The sequence below is a fragment of the Sparus aurata genome, chromosome 7 (assembly GCF_900880675.1).
Source record: "Sparus aurata chromosome 7, fSpaAur1.1, whole genome shotgun sequence".
Classification (NCBI taxonomy): Eukaryota; Metazoa; Chordata; class Actinopteri; order Spariformes; family Sparidae; genus Sparus; species Sparus aurata.
In genome coordinates, this window is record NC_044193.1 from 15652771 (window position 1) to 15674270 (window position 21500).

The 21500-nt window shown below is 39.4% G+C and overlaps 3 protein-coding genes across 5 annotated transcripts; 1 reads left to right on the forward strand and 2 right to left on the reverse strand.

Moving 5' to 3' along the window:
• Positions 1–1415: 1415 nt before the first annotated feature.
• tlr9 (toll-like receptor 9) lies at positions 1416–6001 on the reverse strand. Its single transcript, XM_030421964.1, has 3 exons — positions 5919–6001; positions 2354–5317; positions 1416–2253 (listed from the first exon to the last, which is right to left on the reverse strand). The coding sequence occupies exons 1-3, from the start codon at positions 5937–5939 to the stop codon at positions 2047–2049; spliced, it is 3192 nt and encodes a 1063-aa protein (XP_030277824.1). The 5' UTR covers positions 5940–6001; the 3' UTR covers positions 1416–2046.
• Positions 6002–6413: 412 nt separating this feature from the next.
• On the reverse strand, positions 6414–16256 carry LOC115584596 (acylamino-acid-releasing enzyme-like). Of its 3 annotated transcripts, none has more exons than XM_030422130.1 (23): positions 16149–16256; positions 15500–15629; positions 15283–15409; positions 15093–15180; positions 14841–14916; positions 14630–14721; positions 14002–14076; positions 13763–13900; positions 13574–13665; positions 13422–13462; positions 12944–13065; positions 12644–12704; positions 12424–12521; positions 12239–12290; positions 11990–12078; positions 11707–11845; positions 11052–11135; positions 9012–9092; positions 8225–8313; positions 7712–7902; positions 7347–7449; positions 7138–7244; positions 6414–7030 (listed from the first exon to the last, which is right to left on the reverse strand). In XM_030422130.1, the coding sequence occupies exons 1-23, from the start codon at positions 16158–16160 to the stop codon at positions 6925–6927; spliced, it is 2193 nt and encodes a 730-aa protein (XP_030277990.1). In that variant the 5' UTR covers positions 16161–16256; the 3' UTR covers positions 6414–6924. The 3 variants fall into 3 exon arrangements, with proteins under 3 accessions (XP_030277990.1, XP_030277991.1, XP_030277989.1); XM_030422131.1 differs by lacking the exon at positions 16149–16256 and adding an exon at positions 15832–15956; XM_030422129.1 differs by lacking the exon at positions 16149–16256 and having other exon boundaries at positions 15500–15799.
• Positions 16257–16567: 311 nt separating this feature from the next.
• Positions 16568–21452, forward strand: capza1b (capping actin protein of muscle Z-line subunit alpha 1b). The gene is made up of 10 exons (XM_030422134.1): positions 16568–16790; positions 18129–18192; positions 18327–18378; positions 18583–18646; positions 18736–18942; positions 19043–19122; positions 19340–19418; positions 19542–19613; positions 19765–19827; positions 19966–21452. The coding sequence occupies exons 1-10, from the start codon at positions 16752–16754 to the stop codon at positions 20104–20106; spliced, it is 861 nt and encodes a 286-aa protein (XP_030277994.1). The 5' UTR covers positions 16568–16751; the 3' UTR covers positions 20107–21452.
• Positions 21453–21500: the final 48 nt, after the last annotated feature.

The following is a 21500-nucleotide window of genomic DNA, read 5'->3' on the forward strand; positions in this document are numbered from 1 at the left end:
TAGATATAAATAAGTTTATAAATATGAGACACAACATCAAAATAAAGAGATACAAGGTCACAAGTATGAGATCAAAGTAAAAACTGTGACATATAAAGTACTAATAATGAGATTAAATGAATCATAATTTGAGATAAAAATTCAACATTTATCTAATCAAATTACTTTTGACTTTTTATTTAATATTTTTTGTCTTTTTAATTGAAATGATTAAATAAAAGTTATAATTATAAGATTTAAAGGTCCTATCTGTAAAATGGATAAAAGAATAAAGACGTAGATTTTTGAGTCTCATTCCCAGCTCGTCACATATTGACATTTGGGATTGTACAAAAGGTCAGCTGCCGTCCCAATGCATCAGTATTAGACGAGTTAGGAATGAGACTCAAAATTCTACTTTTCTTACAAATAGGGCCTTAAAAAGTAAAAGTAAAGAAAAAAGTAATAATAATTATGGGAACAAAAGAATCATAATATATTATTTCATCATTTATCAAATTAATTCAGACTTTCTATCGCATTATTTAGACTCATAATTGTGACTTATTATCTCATGAACGCTGACAACGCTGTTGTCAACCTTTTGACTTTTTATTATATCATAAACTTTTTTCTTTCTCATGATTTTAGATTTTTCATGTCATAATTATGAATCACCATATTTTTCTTTGATAGAGGCTAGTATCATAGAGTTTATCAAGTCAGATGTAGAGACAATAAAACTCATCTACAATAACATCACATGGTTGAATAAAGCCGCAACTTCTCTCACAACTGCTAAAAACTGTGGACCTGGGCGGGGCTCACTGCAGCTCTCTGAGAGTTTTATGAAAGAACTGCAGGTGTTCAGTTCTCATTCACTCAATACCACTCACCCTGAAAACAAATAAGAATTACTATTTTTGTGTTGGAGGTTTCATTCTCGGAAAAGAGGTGCTGTTTCTCGGATGGAATTCACAAGCAGCGATTTCAGCCCACAGTTTAAAATAGGTGTACAGAGCAGCAAGCTGTATCGCCCACGCAGCAGGTCTGGTTGTTGCATGATTCCTTTATTATTTTTAACATATCTCCATGACCCATTTATCTTTGTACTACTCGAATGGTCAGCAGCCTGCAGGAGGACTTCAGCAAAGCTTTCTTGCTGTCTGCTGGCACCAGACCTGCCCCGAGTTAAGCCTACCTCTTACACTTGTGAAACTGTCAAAGAGGAAACTTCAAGACATAACAGGTGACTCGTGTTACTTTGAGTGAGTGCAGCAGGTGAAGTTTTTTTTTTACGTCATATGTAACCTAATAATTAGTTTCATTTCCTCCTAACATCAAACCAAAGAGAAGTGAAATTTGAGAGGGTGGGGGGTGTTCTACATGGATGCACGCTAACCTATTGTCTTGTAATAAATATGAAATCAAGCCAGTTGAGTGACATCAGGTCCAGTTTATTTGTACAGTCAGATATAGACATCTCAGTGTACAACCAATACAGCGCCTCAAATAATTTTCTGCCAACAATAGCGAAAAACACGCATGAAACACAAAAGAAACTGCATGAGAGAACCTTTAAAGAATCAACTACGATTTACGCCAGATAAAACAACAAAACCCATCTTGGAAAGAAAAAGTTTTACATGGAAACATGCACCATAATGATTTCAAAAGTGCTAAATATGATATGCAAAGTCAAAATAATGACAGGAAATGGAATGACAACATTTTGGACAGAAAGTCAACATTATAATGACAACATTTTGGACAGAAAGTCAACATTATGATATAAAAATTCATAAATATGAGATGCAAAGTTGAAATAATGACATTTATTATTGAACAGTCGGATAAAACAACAGAACAGAATCTTGGAAAGTAAATATTTACATGTAAAGGTTGTTACTTTTTTTTATGTTTTTCAAACGATTCTTACATATTAAGAACATCACCCATGTAGCTGTCATTGTGACACAAGATAGGGTAAAATTGTCAACATGACTGTAATAGGAAGATGAAAATTCTCCATCACCTAAGTGTTCTCAATCATCCATTAAAAGATGGTTACATAAAACTTTCACTCATGTTGTTGTCGTAAAATTTGAGGTTATCTGATGACAGCGCCATTCTCACTCGGTTCCAGAAAAGGGGTTGAGCCCTTGGGTTCCTCGGCCAGGACAACACGGACTTCCTGCACAACCTTCTCCTCAGCTGAAGGTACTTTAGTTTGGGAAACATCTCATCGAGCAGAACCAGCACAGCTGCATCCACCTTTGGATGTAATCAGAGTTAATTTGGTGCTGGGAAACCATGGCAACAACTCAGCAGGGGGAAAGATTCACACCCATGAAAATAAGTTAATTTCACTCACCTTCTCATCCAGAAGCCGCTGCTGAACCATGAAGAAAGCCTGGCGGATCACACCGTTCACTGTCTCACTACCAGCAGCAGCACTGGACAGCACAAACACTGTCTTCACACTGCTGTACACGGCATTATGTAGATTTTCAATACATGAAAGCCCAGGAATCCAGTCCCTCTCCTCCAAACAGAGACAAAACCTCCTGTGATCTGAGTTCTCCAGGTTGACCATCAACTCATTGTAGACCCAATCCCTCACAGCATTGTTGCTGGTATCAAACACCACAAAAGCGTCATAGTGATTATTCGAATCATTCCCAGCCAGCTGGGTATAGCCTTTATGTTCTGCCCAAAGTACCTGCAGGCAATACCACAGGTCCCAGCCGTAGAGGTGCTTCAGTAGGGGCAGGACAGTGAACGCCACAGCCAAGAAAGAGCAGACAAGGAAGGCTAAGCCACCATATATGTCCTGGCATGAACGCTGGTCCATAGACAGAATACTCTCGCCTTGTTGGGACTCCGGGAATTGACAGTGAACAAGTGTGGTGAGATGAGGAATCTTTACAGGAGTGCTGCGCAAAAAGTCCGCAAACCAAGATGTAACACAGTCACATTTGAAGGGGTTGGCATGCAGGGTGAGTTTCTGTAGGGCGCTACCTTTTTTAAAGGGGGCAGGGAGAAACTGTTGGTTCAACTCTTTGATCTGATTGTGGCTGAGATACAAATATCGCAAGGATCCTGCCTGATTGAAGAATTTCTGAGGAATAAAGCTAAAGTAATTGTGACTGAGGTCCAAGAGAGATAGAAATTCTCCAAACTCTGTGACCTCAGGAGGCAAATAGGAGAGCCTGTTCTGACTGAGGTCCAGGTGACGTAAATTTCTGAGTGCTGAGATGTTTTGCCATGGAAAGTAGTTTAGCTTATTGTTGCTGATGATGAGGGTCTCAATGCTTCTTGGGAGGTTACACAGCACCTCTGGTGAGATTGAGTTCAGTTCATTGGTGGAGATGTCCAGGTACATGAGGCTTGTCAGGTTTTGGAAGAAATGAGTGTACCTGTTGTTGTCATACCCCCACATAATGTTCAGGTTGTTTCCATTGAAGTAGAGGTACTTCAGAGAGCTGCTCACCAGCTGTTCATCTATTCGCATCCCAATGCCGTTGTTTGCCAAACTTAGAACTTCCAAGTTAGCCAGACCTTGAATGAAGACTAAACGATGGCCCATGCCTCTCATCTTGAAGTGAAACTCATTGTTGCTGAGGTCCAACACTTTAAGAGTGGCATTAAGCTCACTAAAAGACTCATTATAATAAAAATCCAGCCTATTGTAGGACAAATTAAGAAAAACCAGATCTTTCATGGTATCGAATACCCCGCCCCTCAATGCCTGACTCATGTAATTGAAGGAAAGGTCTAAACAAACAGCATTTTCCATGCCTACAAACACCTCTTTGTGAAGAGACATGATGTCATTTTGAGACAGGTCAAATGTCAGGTTATTTCGGCAATAACTGCGCCATTGTGATGGAGATTTTGACCCGGCGTCCTCCAACAATTCCGGCCCGTTTAACCGGTTGGATTCCAGGACTTCACTTCTAGGTGTGATTTTTCGATCTATTAGCATTAAGGGTGGCGCAGTAAAATCATGTGTATACAAGTTCTGCCTCTGACAGCTTTCCTGTGCTGCAATCTCAGATGACGGACTCCAGCAGCCCGGAAGGAAACTAAGGATGTTTTGGGAGAGGTCAATATCGATAAGAGACGGTAATTGTGTCAGAGCTTTCAAGCTGCAAGTATTGATGAAGTTCATTCTCAGTTCTAATTTCTTGAGATTTTTAAGTTTGGACAGAACGTCCAGGCTCTCGTTTGAAACGATGTGGAAAAAGTTGCCACTCAGAAGAAGAGTTTTTAGACCAGATATGTTGCCAATATGTGGAGAGAGGACCAGTTCTGCAAATGTTTTCAGCGGTTCATAGTTATAGATGAGGCTAATCCAAGTGAGGCCCCTCAGATCTGCAAAAAAGGTGCCATTCCGTATATCATATGCCAGGAGGTTGTCAGAGAGGTCCAAGCCCTTTAAATTCTTCAAAGGTCGGAAAAGCCCCTCTGGAAATGTTCTAAGAGAGTTTCCTCTCAAGCTTAGTAAGGTGACTGAGCTGTTCTCAGCATAGAATGACTTGGAGTGTAGTTTTAATGGGCGGTTATCTGGGCACGGAAAGCAGGGCCTGGCAGCATGATCGCAACGCTGGCAATTCCACTCCAAAATTAAATGATGGAGGAAAGTCAGGTTGGCAAATGCTCCTTCTAAAACCTCTGTGATTGTATTCTCCCTTAAATCCAGTAGCTCTAGTGAGCGTGGAAGCCCTATAGGGATAGCTGTCAAGTTATTATACCCCAAAGTAAGGTTTTTGAGTTTAGGGAGCCCTTTGAAAACCTCCTCGCTGATGTTAAAGGGCTGGCCACAAGGGTTTGCATAAAAGCAGTTCTTGGAGAGATAGAGCGCTTCCAGATTCGGTGTTTTTAAAGGTTGGATAATGTGGGAGATGCAGTTCTCCTGCAGATCGAGAATTTTCAGGCTTTCAGGCAGCCAAGGTATACGGGTGAGGCTGTTTCCTGACAGATTAGCAAATGTAAGGTTCCATAGGCTTCTGAAGGCATCATCATGGATCTCCATCTTGCACGAGCGGTCACTGTAATCTCTCAGGCGACCTGGCAGACAATTTCCAACGATTTCCAGAGTGCGAAGGTTCTTGAGCCCTGATAAGTCATCCGACCCCACCTGCTGTATCTTCGTCCAACTTAAACTGAGCGACAAGACACTTTCAGACTTGATGATGGGGACACGTTTGAGTGGTCTGTCAGAGCAGTCTACATAGGTAGTATTCATATCTGTGTCACATGGGAAGAAGCTGGTGTTTATGGTCCTAGTTAATTGAAGAAGCTGGCAAAGGATGACGATAGTGTTCAACATAGCCTGAAAAGAGAAACTTGATTTCAGTTGTTTGTTGATGGGTTAGGTGTAGACAATTTAAAGTAACATTGTATCGAAATTGTGATTTTTAGGGGAATTCAGTGCTCCCAACAGATTTGCAGAGTGCAAATCCCAGGTCTGTAACATTTGTCAGACTTTATGTTCTTTGTAATACAAAACTTATTATTATGATTATTACTATTATATCATGAAAATGTTATGTCTTCTTGTGAAAACTGTATCTTCAAGTAAGCATGTAATGCCAAGATCCTACCCTCTCCCTGAAATTACATAGTGCAGAAACAAATGATAGGGTTGGAATGGCTGAGGCAGACACCATTCACCCTATTACAAAAAATGTTATAAGGTGAAAACGTCACATAATGTTGCTTCATATTTGCATTAGATCAAATATTATTCAGTACATTTTCAGCTATATCCCCGAAATGTGTACATCTGCTGTTAAGACAGGTGGGAACGGTGAAAGACATCACTGAAATCAGTCATTGCTGTGCTTATAATGCAACAATACAGCAGGCACATCATTTTCTCACTGTGAAAAGTAATGCATTTTGATGGCAGAATCAAATGTTATTTTACTTACCATAGTAGATATAGCATGCATCTTAAAATCCACAATGGGCTCAAGGTGAAATGTGTAATCCAGGTCGGGAGAGGAAACATTATCTGCGGTGTTCCAAGGTCTGTGCAGAGGCATTAAACCAGCCCCATTTAAGCAGAAGTGAAAACATGTGGTCATATGCAAATCATGTGATCTACTGTTAGTCAAATGCATGTGGATCATGAACATTGGATGAAGATAACACTTGAAGTAAAGATTTAACAGTAATGATTGTCCTTTATTACAACCACTTTGGAATATATAAAAAGTCATAATTACTTAAAGGCGTTCCTTCTCTGAAGGTAGAGAGAAACTTCAAGGACAGTGAAATGAAAGAGTTCTTCAATTCCTGGAAGTTGGATGACTTCCTAATTCGCTGCAAGTTCTAAAGAAAATGTACAAGGAAGTGATTCACCACCTGCTTCAAAAGTCCTAAACAAATGCACATGCATCCAAAGATTCATTCCACACAGGCAGTATTTTTACAATCGCTTTATTAAGTGCACAGTATCATGAAATCAAAACAGCATTCTTTTTTTTTTTTTTTTTAAACCAAACAGTTCCAATAAGCAGAGAAAAGACAGATTGTGATCCTTATTTCTGTGAAAATGTGAAGTTAACACACTGAAAAGCCCTTAATTTTCTGTGTGAATGTAAAGAGTCAAAAATGAAATATTAAAACTGTATGAATAAAATGTGCTTGATTAATCAAACCTGCCTTTTTCCAGTGCTGTGTTAAAACAATCATCTCCCCAACCACCTGTTAAAAAAAATGTGGCAATCACCGTAGCCACAGGCAGTTTACAAATAATGTAAAGAAATACAAAGTGTGTTCTGGTCAGAGAGCACTTTCAATGCTTTGGCTTTGGATTGGACCTCACACTGTCCTGGAAACAGGAACAGAATGTCTTGTACAAACAGTAGTGTCTTCCTATCTTTTCTTGGCAGGAGAACAGCACACTACCAGGTAGTTATATGAAATGTACAATCACTGACACAAGTGTTGTATCATCCAAAGAGCGATGTTCATAAAGCCATCAGACTCAGCATCCACCTTAGAGAGAGAGTGATTGTTTCCTGGGTACCACAGCAACCTAAACAAACAAACATCAGAGCATGAGTGAATGAAGAATAAAAGTTTTGTTGTGCAGTGCAAATCTGACATAACTGATAAAACATATTAGTCAGACAAGCTGCTTACCGAACTGGGACCTGCTTCACTTTCAGAGCTTTGTAATATTCCAGTCCTTGCTTGTTAGGTACACGCTTGTCATCTTCCCCTAAGGTAAGTAATACTGGTGTCTGTACCTACATGAGAGATCATCTTAGGTTACTGCATTGTGTAACTACACCAACATGTTGTGAAGTGATATGCACACAGTCAAAAGACATACACAGCAATACACATACCTGTGTGACATGTTTAATGGGGGACTTGTTCAGCATCTGTTCCCAAACAGCAGGATCGGGTAGACAGTCTGTGCTGTAGTCGAACCCAGCCTCAACCATGCACCTGCAAAAGTCATAGTTAGAACATCAACAGAAGGAGAGGATAAATAAAATCACTCAATGTGCATTATTGAACACTTCCTTCCTCGACAGTGAAGTGGACACATGCCCTTTATCCCACTTGCTTGCGTACAGCTGTCAGATTTGAGAGCAAGGGTATAAATGATAAAACAACAAATGTTGAGTGGTTGTGCGCAACTGACACAGTCAGGAAATGAGTAAACAAATGTGGGCATGAGTGTGGGAATGTGCATGCCAAGATGTACCAGTCTGGGATGTCAGTGCTGCAAATCATAGAGGCCAAATTGATGACAGGATTGCGAGCCACGCAGGCCTTGTAGAACCCTGGGTACTGGCCAATCAGATGACAGGCCAGGAAACCACCGTGGGAGCCCCCGGAAACAGCCACCTTCTTCGTGTCGAACTGGCCACTTTTAAGGACACTTTCAACAGCAAACTGGTGGGAGGAAAAACACGGAGGGATTGCGAGGTTTGTGGTGGTGATGAAAGAAAGGCGCATTAGCTAATCACAAGTCGCAGAGTGAAGAGAAAAGGGAAGAGTCAATAAAACTCTCTTCGTTTTGAGGATGACTTAAACAGAAATTATGGTAACCTCAGCTAGATAAAGAAACCAATTGAATCAACAGTTTACACATATAAAGCAACATGGGAAGTTATTTTTACCAGTGGGAGAAAAAGATACCATTATAGATTATACATTTCATGACTTAAAACACTTGACAGTCATGGTTTCACAGCAGCATTTGTTGCATTCTTACTTGAACATCCTTGACGTCCTGGGTGCCAATATTGCCAGGTAATGAGAGGACGCTGTCCTGGCCGTACCCAAGTGAGCCACGATAGTTCACTAAGAAACAACAAATTAAAACAACAAACAAAAAACAAATAAATAACAAATGTATCAGTGCTAGATATTATGATGTATTCTTATAGAGTAAACACAATATATCTAAAGCCAACAGCACTCTAAATTGAGCTTGATAACAAGTTGCTGGTTCAAACCCTGGGTTAACTGAAAACATGGATATGAAGTAGTTTGTTTTTTGTGGCTTACAACCTTATCTCAACCGTAAGCATGGTTCAACAGATTCAAGGTATACTGAGTTGCTACCACTTCCCCATTTTTACAAAACCAAACCATGACGAAGTTTCAACAGTTCTTAAGCACATGAGAGCTGTTTAGATGTTCACAAGATAGAAAAATCACAATAAAGCATCTTGAAGTGGCTAAAATAATTAGACTTATGGCTGTATTATCCCATGGGGAAATGCGATGATTAGTATGCAAAATAAGTACATACAACAACATAGTAAAACACACAAGACCAAAACAGCAACTCAATCCACACTTGGGCCTGTTCTGTGAGGCCTATAGCATAATAAATACTTTTCTCGTGTGAAAGCCAAGCAGAGTATTTGACCTGTCTCCATCTACCTTGTATCTGCAGGAAACAGCATGTGAACCATGCTCATCCCCCTCTAAATATCGAGTACATATCCTATCAATAGATAATCGAGCTCTGAGCAGCCTAAACATAAACTCACCCAGTAATACGGCGAAGCCCATCCTGCACAGCACAGACGAGGACAGAAGCCACTCAGCTACAATCACTGAGTGAGGACCCCCTAAGTTAAAGAAACAAGTATGTAAAATACAGATAAGAGTTTTTGTTAAAAGCTTTGTCTTCATGTGCTCAGAAGAATCAATACGTGACACTTGAAGACCATTTTGACTTTGAGAATATGATTAGAGGGGCATATTATGAGTGCCTACCAACCAACAAAAAGTTGAAATAAGATATTTTTTTTCCATTAGCACCCCACTTCTATCATTATGTTAAAGGTAGGAGTTAAGCACAGTTGCTCTGTTACTGGCTGTACAGACCATCACAAATCACTACATCGGTCCCCAGCCCCAGAGGACATTAGAGCTGATTGGATTAACTTTATGTTTGATTGCCACATCCCCATAACAACTGGAAACCTCTTGTACATGCTAAAGTTTTTTCTTCCGAGATCCAGTCCAAAGCTAAGAGCTAAACATGGGCACTGCTCTGTTGTTGTCTGCAAATATCAACCCAAAAGTCCTCCAATGTAAGGATGTTAAGACCCAGTGGATTTACTTTGTTTCTGATGGAAATGTGACAGAAATTAATGGAAAACTATTGAATTGTGTGTGTGTGTAATTCACTCCGAGACTCCTCAAGTGACTTTCCTGAGGAACTTCAAGGATGTGTGAATTTTCAATTTTCATAATTGGACAAGCTTAAGAATGGATCGATGAAGGGCTGATTGAGACCCAACTTCAAGCTTGTAAACTGTATGATTTGCCACATTATATGTTGTTTTGCTTTTTAATTTGTAGCTCAGCCTGTTGAGTTAGGTGTGTTAGCATGTTGTTCGGTTAATGTGGCAACGCCCAGTCTGGGACGATGTTAGACTATTGTTGTAAAACTGGGGGACAGTCAAGAGAAGCTAACAGTCGGTTTGATGGTGGTCACTGTTTTTTTTCAAGCTGCTTTCTGTATTTGTATGACAGGGCTAGCATGAGCTTTGGTGTTATATGAAGCCTGTTTTGCTCTGGGCACCTCGCTTGTGTGTGTGTGTGTTGCAGCAGTGTGCAAATTTACTTTATAGACATGCCTTGAAAATAACAATATAGCTACATGTGAAAAACAAAAGGTCAACCTGCAGGATTCATTTGCTTAAGAGAGTGTATCTTTGATCAGCACAAAGCAGTTAGCTTGCTAACACAATTCAAAGACCAGGAAGGGGGCCTTAAAGAGACAAGAGCTTAAACAGAGTGTTTTATACACAGAGGGAATAGAGCTTGTGATGCACTGGACAGTATATGACTGAACATTAGAGCATGTAAACCTATTTTAGTAGTAAGCCAGAATGAAAGTATGAACTTGACAGTGAGCATCATGTGTCTCCTTCTAACATTTTGCCACCAAGAGCACCATCGTCATAGCAACTGTTGACAATGCCAAACATTGCTGTAGCAGTTGCTCTTGATTAAACAGGAACAAATCCCGATACAGATTCAATTCTAAAAATAAACTCAGCATGGATTAATTATACACATGTCCTACTTCTGAATATTAGAACATCATATACATATACATACATAGATACATATATACATATATATATATATATACACACATATACATATACGTATATATATATATACGTATGTATATGTATATATATGTATATATATATGTATGTATGTATGTATGTATGTATGTATGTATGTATGTATATATATACATATATATATATATATATATGTATATATATATATATATATATATATATATATATATATATATATATATATATATCTATATATATATATATATATATATATATATATATATATATATATATATATATATATATATATATATACATATATACATATATACACACACATATATATGTATATATGTATATATATGTATATATATGTATATATATATATACATATACATACGTATATATATATATGTATGTATGTATGTATGTATGTATGTATGTATGTATATATATATATATCCCATTATGACAGTAACTAACCATGAGGAATGGCAATAAGAGGCAGCTTCACTCCATCCTTCACCTCCTTTGGTTTGATCAGCAAAGCTTCAAAATCAAGGCCAGCTAAAACACAGAAAAATTGTTTAGACCCACAGAGATTTCATATGCTTTTCTTCAGGTGTCCTAACAGCTAAATATTTTCAACCCCCTCCATAAACTCCTAAACTAAACCAGCATCTCAGGAGCTTTTTCATGTAAACTCCTTTACTCCTTGTTCTGTTAACATAATTGTCTGCCATCTTATTATAATCACTTATACTACCTCATGTTGCATGTATGATTATTTTGTACACTTTCCAAAAAAATGTTGGTTGACAGATCAGATAGACCCAGTTACTAAATTCAGCCTATGTTTATTCTTTAAAAAGCCAGCTACCTTTTTTTAAGTTACCTGTCCAAACAAATGTAATTCAATTTGATAACATTGTAACCAATCTTATCTCATAATTTTCACTTTTTGCTGACTCTGTCCAAAATATGTGGATTCAATCCTCTGATTGTTGTTAGGCTGTAGTTCAATGGTGGCATTGTACTAGTCTTTGATATATTTAGAGATGTTTCTGGCATCTTCTGTACCCTCACGCTGTACGATGTACATCTAGCTCACACTAAAATGAAGGATTTTTATTCTTACGGTATTGACTGTTGTCTTGCTCTGGTGGAGGGGTAAAACTCAAGATCTGCCAATCAATATCTGGCAACTTCTGAGAGTCCTCCAGAGTTACCCAGACCACTTCTTCCTGAGATTCCCTGGCTGGAAGGAAACCTACCCTCTGGGCATAGAAGTGACATTGCAAATAGATTATACAGTAGCTAGGTTTTTTTTCTGAGAACTAAAACTGTTTTGTTAAAAGCATAAAGGTTTGATTTATGCAACAGTTTACTTGATATATATACTATGAAAACGCTGATCATACCAGACTTGGTGGGCAGTTTGGAGAGGAGCAGCTAACCACCATCAGATCTCTCTCTACATTCAGCAGACACCAATTTCCAACATCAGACTCTACAGACAAACACATGTAGAGCATCATTAGATTCATTCAAGCAGTCCCAGCATGCTGATATGATGAATAAATTAATTCTTGGACACTGTGAACATCAAACATCAGTAAACAAGAACCTGAGCATGATGCCAAAAAAGATACATGTGTCTAGAGACTCACTTGAAGTCAGAGATGTGATACTCCCAGTGTTTATATCCACCATCAAAAGATCCTACAAGAGAGAAAACTTTTTTAATATCAAAATAATTACAGTACTGTCAGTCTAAATACTTGGTGCAAAGTCAGCTTTGACTTTGTCATTTTTTTGTCATAATAACGAGCTACTTCCAAGAAGTCAACTGTACCTTGCGGCTGCGCTGAGGACAAGCAACAATAACACGCTGACTATCAGCTGACCAGCACTGGGGGGACAACTGAGAACTGTAGATACCGGCGAAGCCATCTGTGAAGCAGCAACACGAACAGACATAACGTTTCATTTATTGTAAAACGAAACAAAGAAAAGATAAAGGGAATGACCATTTCTGTAAAAAACAAAACTAAACTAAACAAAGTATTCGTTACCCTTTCCAGGTCGGTTCACTACATCCACCACCACTGAGGTCTTCTTAGTATACCAGTCGTACTAAAAATAACATTTGCAAACATGGAGGAAAGCTTGTGAGAAAAAAAAATGCATTTATTAACTCATTAATGTATTTTTGCTTCAACAGATGTATGTCTACGGAACAGAAAACCACAAGATGGAGCATCAGGTGAAAAAACATCCGGTCTTGCTTATTTGTTTAAGTGAGTACAAAGCACTTTGTACAGAAGGGAAACTACATGTGTCTTAAGTGGAAAAAAGGCTCCATCCTGTCTTACCATACAGAGCCTGCTGCACTGCATGTGTGGTCCATAGACAGAACACTCCAGGTAAACAATCCGACACTGGTCTGGGCTCAGCCTAGGGGAGCACACTGCACTGGTTCCTGATGACAGCTGCTCTGAGGGACACAACAAACAAATACAATACACATGAACATCTGTAACAGTGTCAAGCTACGTCTATTTATACAAGACCATTTCTCTGATGTAAAATATTCAATCCAGAAACATCAAGGGGCATGGATTTTGTTGTGGTGCCTCAGTTCATGCACATTTAGCTATATTGTCTACAAGGCTGAACACAGAAATAAAATAAGGATGTGATCATGTAATAACATCATAGGTCACAGGAGATTACAATGCACACGACTTGTGTGTGTGTAGAATAGACATTTAAGCACCATATTGTAATTTACCAGGCTAATTTTCATGAATAATGTATCAGATATCTAAATAATAAAAAATACACACTTACCACATTTCCCACCTATTAGATCCACATAAAACAAAGATGACCTGACAGAGAGAACAAAATGTGAATAACTTGCAGTATGAACATGTGAGCCTTACCAAGGAATTTTCTGAAAGCTGTCATTGTGATCTTTAATTAACGTGAACAGTAATCACCTCCTGTTGGGGCAGTACTTGAGGCCAAGTCTGAAAGGCTCATGCCACCAGCCTACAAACACCACTCCTGTGTCACCTGGAGCCCAAAATGCCTGCAGAGACAGAGTAACAGACAGTGAAGAGTGAAAAGGGGTGAGTGCACTAGAAGTGCATTAAAACATGTGTCATTGCAAATGTTGATGTACCAACCTGTCCAGGTGAGATATCTTCAGGCACACCCTCCAGCACAGACACATTGTCACCCTCAATGTCCAGAACACAAAGCACTGGACAGCTCTTACTGACTAGTGCCTCTCCCCAGTCCTCATGGAAGACAAACTGCTCCCCCTGCAGGATTGAAAAAGCAAAAACACTATAGCTTAAAAGTGGACTGTAAACCTTTGGGCATTGAAAATCTTTTGGGTTTCAAAACTATTAATAGCATTTACTTTCACAGCTTCCTTTTTCTCCACTCTCATGGTCTCCTCCTCGTCTCCAATAGAAGACAGCTCTGGTGACTCGGTCTACAACCAGAAAATGAGAAATAGAATAACAAATTATTACATACTAGTCTGACCTTTTATATCAAACTAATCCTCTCCTATGTACCAAAATGAACACTAAATTATATAAAAAGCAAAAACCTGCTTTTCTATTGTTATGGCCACACCCAATCAGTGCTATCAAGGATTTTGTCTTTGGAAGAGCAATGGAAAACAGCTGTGGCAAAATAAAATTGAAACCATTTCTAAATAACCTGGTTTGCAACACCTCTATGATAAAGTGATAACATTCCTTTCAGTGGCATAGAAAAAAATGCTGTCATTCATTTGATCTGGTTTGGTGACTGTGCATCAGCTGAAGCCATTAGTCCTCCATTGAAGTAATGCAATATCCAGGCTTGAACTTGGAGCTTAAAGATGTTCAAACTCTTCCTTACAGGGAACCCTAGAATAGATACCAACTTGTACCAACTACTTTGAAAAACCTTCAGTGACATCGAGGAGAATCAACATGCTTGCAGCTGTTTTCTGATTGAATACTGATAATCCATCAAATTAAGTTTTGCTGACAGACCTGGAAGAAGGATTCTGCCTTAGGTCTCTTCCTTTCTGCCACATACAAGAGATGGGTCTCGGAGTGGGACCAAACCAAGCAGCCAAACTGATCTGTGGATACATAGCACATTGGGATTAACACCAGGACTGGCACATGTAAAGGCAAATGTTAAAAGAAACTGGTAAACAAACAAACAAAAAGATTTTGAGCGCATAAATGGATGACTCACCGTCTTCATAGACTTTGCCATGCTTCTTTAAGGCTGTTAGATTGATGCTCTTCATCTTGATGTTTTTACTCCAGATCTGAAGGGTCACAGAGAGGTCAGGAGATGAGAGAAGACAAAGATACCAGGTTCAAAATTAAACATTGTATGAGTTACAAGTGGAAAACGTAGCAGAGCAGAGACACAGATGAGCACCATACAGAGGACAGTGCTTGGACTCAATGCTGAGTGTGAGCCAGACAGACAGCCACACACCTCCAGAAACTGTTTGTCCTCTCCTTTGATTGTGCACTCTCTGACAACGGCCTTCATTTCACCCGTGGGGGAATCCTTACTTAGCAACCTGACAGGAGAAACATTTTCATTAGACATTGTTTGCTCTGGGTTAGATCCGTGCGGGCGTCTTCGAAACCACTCCAGGTGAAATTACAAAATGTTTACATACTCTCCCTTGATTTCAGTGCAGTTTCCTGAGGCTCCAGAGTAGACGACCGACTTGTCATCGTGGAACACAATGTACTGTCTGCAAAATTTGACATGCTCATTCCTCTCCAGATCACGCTGGCTCCATTCTACAGGAGAGAGTAAATAGACTACTATCAATATCAATAAACACCTGCAAATGTGAAAATCTTGGCATCTATGGCAGAGACTAAACCTACCTGTGTAGACGTTGCTGTATTTGCCCCCATACTGAGAGGTGACGACAGGTCCCAGATCTGCTCTGCTCAAAGAAGGGAAGAGACTGAGTTCTCTGTAGAGACTGGATATTTCCCCAGGGTTGGTCATCACCTGACAACAAGCAGCAGAATAACTCACACTGCGTCTCAGTGTTATAAACTCTCTGACAGCGAACAATGCCCTGTTCATGTCCTAGCAAGGAAGCTAGCCAGCCGGCCAAACATAAGTTTGTATAGTTAGCTAACACAGTTTACAACCAAAAGCGGGAGTAACTTTTATAGCGTTAAACGTTGTCCTATTCCTTTATACACACCGGTCAAGCAATTGCGGCGAGATAAACAAAGCAAACAAGTGAAGAGTCTGGTCTGTTTTTAGCAATGTTTTGTGGATTCAGGACCAGGAAGTTCCTGTGGCAGCTGACAGAAAACAACCGATTCACTCTCAGTCGGCTAGCTTGACCAGGAAGGTGGGTACCGTTGGGTTGTTGAGATAAACTAGCTATTACCAGTAGCAATGACAGCGTAATTAACGCCAGCTAATGTGATACCTTTGCACACATATGAGGTTTATTTTTTGTTGGTTATGGTTTCTATTCAGAAGCAAAGAATACGCGGTGAAGTATAATCATACCTGCGAGTCCATGGTAGGAACGGTGTGTGTCGCTAGTCTGCAGTTATCAATCTGGTGAAAGCACAATGGAGCGGTGTTTTCCTATTGGTGTGCCAGTGGAGAGCTAGCTTAAAATGCACGTAACACCTACTAGAGCTTCCTGTGGCAAGCTCAAAAATAAAAGGACACACCTCGAAAACAGTTACTAAATGTGCCAAACTATCGGAATTTATGAACGAATTAATGAAGAATAAGATTGCAAATATCTTCTACGGAAATCGTCAAACGGTGGCAGGCAATTTGGCAGGCTCTCCACTAAATAGAACAGTTTATTCATGGTCCTATGCTTTTATTTTGAAGGCAAATCACCTCCAACAGGAAGCGCTAGACAAATAAAATAACTGATCTTCCAACGCCCTCTTGTGTTGTAAACCATAGTCATTCTATTAAATTGTGCCTATTCAAAGTCAACGATTTTAGTGTGTTGCATTCTCTGCCAAAGCACGTAAACACGTTTCAAAACCACTTCGTAGTAACAACTCATTCAATTTCTTATGCGTGAATGACAACGGTCGAACTGTTTCTGTCAGTCAGCTGGGGTAGGTGGGGTCACAAAGAGCCAAGATGGCTGACTTTGAGGAGCCGCTGTCAGATGAGGAGAAGGTTTGGACACTATTTAAGTCTTTAGTTAACGCCAATTTCTTTGAATTGTAGAGCGGTACGGGTGTTATATGTTGACATGGAGTAACGGTTAAGTTTTAGAAAGAGAATGCCACTTTTTACTCACGTATTGAAGTGATAAACTTGTGTTTTTAAGCTACTACTAGCTAACTAGCCACTGCTAGTCAAAGCTTATAGTCGGCTAGCGGCGGAATCTAACGCTGATATAAGGGTTTAAACTGCGGACACCTGGACCCAAAACTTTTAGTAGTTGTATCAGTATTCATGGAAATAATAGTACAGACGCCCATTTCTAAAATTCGCTTTGCAGTGCTAATGTAAGTCTGCATTAATTACTGTGCAGGCTACGTATCCCTCCATATACCGCTAGCCTGCCTTAGCGGCTAACGTCACTTTGCTTTGGATTTCTGGGTCAAACAGATTCAGTTGCAGCTCAAATACTTGTTCGCCTCACATGGCTTGAGATCAGGATATGGGTGCCCACAGTTTAGATGGAGCCTGAGAGTTACACCCCTGTAATACCAGCGGCAGCTGGATACATTACCATTTTGAGAGGCACTGCTCAAGTTATTGTGAATGACAGACTGCTGCACTTCTGCTACTGTAATATCCATGTACCCTATAAGACAACTGACTGAGCATCTGCAGGGCTGATCCAAAGCTAGAAACAAGAGTGCCGATATTTTCCTGATAAACTCGGGCGACATTTACGATTCAAGATCAATTGACGATCAACCGAATGACTGAGGGCAAGATGATGGCATGGCTTTACAGAGACATGACACAAAGTTTAGACAAGCTGTTTGTAATTCAGTGAGGTTCTCTGTATTCATAACTCTGTGGATTGTTGACTTGTTGATGTATGTGAGCAGATTTCTTTGTCTTATTGAATAAAGAAAATCATGTTTATTACAGGCAAAAATATCAGTTGGTAGTGTCTCTGTACACTGATTGTACAGCAAGGCACATAATTCTTCAATTTCTATTTTAGATAGATTTTTAACTATATTTACTGCTCATAGTCATTATCCTATTCTATTTCCATTAATATGTTTAAATCAACTTTTACGTGTAGTATTTTAACTTATTTATCAGTTGTATTACTTGCATTTCTCTTTTATTATTTTAACTCATCATTTAATTGCAATTGGCGTGCATCAGTCTCTAAACCCATGTATGTTTTCCTGGTATCCCCTGGTTTTTCAAGCAGTTTGAATTTCATTTTGGTCTGTTTGAAAGGTGTTATACAAAAAAGTTTCAATGACTGATTCTTTACTGTGATAGCTAAATTAGTTGATCGCATTAAATTTGCTTCAATAGGTTCGCATAGCGGCCAACTTTGTGACTCATGCCCCTCCGGGAGAGTTCAATGAGGTCTTCAATGGTAAGAAATTGCATATTTTGACAGAATGCCAATGATAATAATACTGTAATGTAGTAGAATTGTACCTCTCATAACAATATTTTATCTTTTGTCTTTAAGCAGTATGATAATAGTGGTTTGTTTTGTCATGCTAGATGTGCGGCTTCTTCTCAACAATGACAACCTCCTCAGGGAGGGGGCATCGCAGTAAGTCACACTCAATAAAGACAGACATCACATGTGAAATACTCATGTTATTCAAAGTTTGAATAACCTGAGCCTACATATAATGATATATTAGCAAATTGTGGTATATGATAACTCTGGCAATGAAGAATATGAGTAAGGCCAGTGTTTTCGAAATGGTCAGTGGTAAACACATGTTGAAAGCTTTCTGGTGTCATTGTCCAGCTCCTTTGCCCAGTACAACATGGATCAGTTCACTCCTGCCAAACTAGAGGGCTATGATGAGCCGGTATGATTCAACCTTAAGTCTCTCCTATTTATTCCAGCAAAGCAAGCATCAAAGACAGAACTTTCAATCTTCCTCTCCTTTCTTTGTAGGTGCTGATCACAGAGCATGGTGACTTGGGTCAAGGACGTTTCCTGGACCCCCGCAACCGTTTGTCGTTCCGCTTCGACCACCTAAGAAAAGAGGTCAGCGACGTGCAGCCATATGAAGGAGAAACGGCCCTGAGAAGCTGGAGAGATGCCTGTGATACTTCCCTTAGTGCCTATGTCAAAGAGCACTACCCTACTGGAGTCTCCACGGTAAGGCACACAAAAAATTGTGTGACAAAGTAGCAATCAAAGTGATATAGACTACATTTGACGTGTGTCAGTGCTTACCTGTATAATTTGTGTTTTGCAGGTATACGGGAAAACGGTTGATGGTCAGCAGACGATCATAGCCTGTATTGAGGGACATCAGTTTCAACCCAAAAACTTCTGGTATGGTGACCTCCTCTGTTAAAAAGCATCTCTAACTATGTACATTTGATAGGAAATGGTGCTAATTTATATAGTATGACCTAATCATAAATGTTAAACATGAACAGTTTTACCTTTTAAAAAAAAATACATGCTCTAAGTGATATCATTGGTCTCTCAGTTCCATCTGCTGCTGTCTGGTTATACTATAGGACTGCTCTTTATTTCTCTGATGCAGGAATGGTCGCTGTAGGTCAGAGTGGAAGCTTACCATTGGTCAATCCACTGCTCAGGTGGTGGGAGTGTTGAAAATCCAGGTGACTTGAATTAACTGCTCATCTTTATTAATGATAGCTAAGTCAAGGATATGTATACTTGACTTGATTACATAATTTTTTTCAAAACCTCCAGCTTCTTCAAGTTCTTCTGTGTCTACTCAGGTGCACTATTATGAAGATGGGAATGTGCAGCTGGTTAGCCATAAGGAGGTAGAGGAATCAATACCAGTGACTGTAAGTAAAAAGTTTATACAAAAGCAACAGTAGTTCAACTGTAGTTTAAACATTATGTTGTTTAGATTGAGACTGGCTGTGTCAGGTCTGTGTATTCACAGAGGATATCATTCATTGAGGATATCATGATTCTGATGTGTTTTTGAAACAGAATGAAAGCCAGACAGCCAAGGAATTTGTTGACATTATTGAGAATGCGGAAAATGACTACCAGGTACGCTACCTTTTATTGACTACATGTTTTGTATACTAATGATTAAAATGACAGCTGTTGCATACAAGAAGAAACTACATTTTTTGCAATGTAAAAATATTATACTAGATTTTTGTTTCTTCCTCTGCTTGACCTCAGACTGCAATCAGTGAGAACTACCAGACCATGTCTGACACCACCTTCAAAGCCCTGCGTCGCCAGTTGCCTGTCACACGCACTAAGATCGACTGGAACAAGATCCTAAGTTACAAAATTGGCAAGGAGATGCAGAATGCTTAGTGGAAGGTCAGGGACTGACCAGGGAGACACCTGCTCCACTGGGCCCACAACCCACCTATACATGCGCAAGGACTAACCAAAGCAAAACTATATCAGTATGGGGCATGGAATTAATATTTAAAAATAAACAAAAAAAAAAGTATAACTGAAGAGTTGCAGATTGTTAGGCACAGATAACCATCTGCTGTAAGGTTTGCGGCTATGGAGATAATCGTGGTTTGGAGAAAAAGAGGTTATGTCTGGATGTGTGTTGTGAAAGAGTTGTGTTGGGTCAGTGTGCAGGGCTGTGCTCAGGACTGCTACATCAAAGAAGGAATCACAGACCTCCCTAGATTCAGGTGTCGGACGTTAAAATATTTCCTTTAGTTAAACTGATGCAGAACTTGTTCAGTAAAGATCTTAGCACACACAGAGAAGAACCAAGGCAGCTGATGAGAGAAATTAAGCACACATTTCAGAGGCATAAAAATAGTAGTTGTTTGAAGGTTTTTCATTTCATTGTTGGTGTCGTGTATGGTAGAATTGGGAATCAGGTGCATCAGTAAAATTGGAGCAATTTTATCTGACATTTTAGCTGCTATCAAGCTTAAAGTATTGCTAAACTGACAACATGGTTATAATTTGCCTATAAAAAAATGACAGTATTTCTACCTGTTCGCATAAAAGCACGATCCTCAGCATAGCTCTGTCCTTGCACTGTAGACATTTAATGTTTGTCGGTGTCTGTCAGGGCTGAGGGAATGTTTACTTGTTTTCTGTTGTGCTCCACTGATGTACGTGTCTCCACCCATGAAAGCTACGATGACTGAAATAAGATAAAGCAACTTCTACGCTGCTGCATCTGTAATGCATTCTCTGTTCTTTTACTTTCGGCAACAACCACCTTCATTGCTGTACAGCTTTTCCTTTGTGAAAGGAAAAACATACTCATATTAACCAAGATTTATTTGCCAAAATCTCTTTCCTATGGTAAAGAACTCCATCCTCCCACCCATGTATGCAAAATTTCTATTTTAATATGCTGGTTTTTTGTTGGAGTCTTAGAATATTGCACTCCTGACTGTGACAAGCTGTTTGTGTATTGGTCAATGCCAATTGAGAGCAAAGCTGTTGCCATGTAAGGCAAGATCATATACTGTATATGTTACATGACCTCTGTAAGGCCACATCATACTGTATGTGTTACATGACTTCTCAGTAGGCTGACTCTGGATCAGTTACTTGTTAGCTATACTATGTGCAGTGTTCAACCCTCACACTATACTACAACTGTGTGCCGATCAGTTATAAACTTCAAGACTGTACTGCCCCATTCTGTTGTACAAATAAATGGATTGAACATCTCAGCTAGACTGTCATTTTTCCTTCAACGTTATGGGACCTCACTGAGAGGA

Excerpts from the sequence above, each read along its gene's own strand:
- tlr9 (XM_030421964.1), bottom strand. The coding sequence starts at position 5,939 with ATGCATGCTATATCTACTATG. Across the intron at positions 5,318-5,918 it reads TGCATGCTATATCTACTATG|GCTATGTTGAACACTATCGT; the intron begins GTAAGTAAAATA and ends TTCTCTTTTCAG. Across the intron at positions 2,254-2,353 it reads AGCGGCTTCTGGATGAGAAG|GTGGATGCAGCTGTGCTGGT; the intron begins GTGAGTGAAATT and ends TTACATCCAAAG.
- LOC115584596 (XM_030422129.1), bottom strand. The coding sequence starts at position 15,707 with ATGAACAGGGCATTGTTCGCTGTCAGAGAGTTTATAACACTGAGACGC. Across the intron at positions 14,917-15,092 it reads AGGACAAACAGTTTCTGGAG|ATCTGGAGTAAAAACATCAA; the intron begins GTGTGTGGCTGT and ends GTGACCCTTCAG. Across the intron at positions 13,666-13,762 it reads AAGATATCTCACCTGGACAG|GCATTTTGGGCTCCAGGTGA; the intron begins GTTGGTACATCA and ends CTGTCTCTGCAG.
- capza1b (XM_030422134.1), top strand. The coding sequence starts at position 16,752 with ATGGCTGACTTTGAGGAGCCGCTGTCAGATGAGGAGAAG. Across the intron at positions 16,791-18,128 it reads CGCTGTCAGATGAGGAGAAG|GTTCGCATAGCGGCCAACTT; the intron begins GTTTGGACACTA and ends TTGCTTCAATAG. Across the intron at positions 18,647-18,735 it reads TAGAGGGCTATGATGAGCCG|GTGCTGATCACAGAGCATGG; the intron begins GTATGATTCAAC and ends CTTTCTTTGTAG.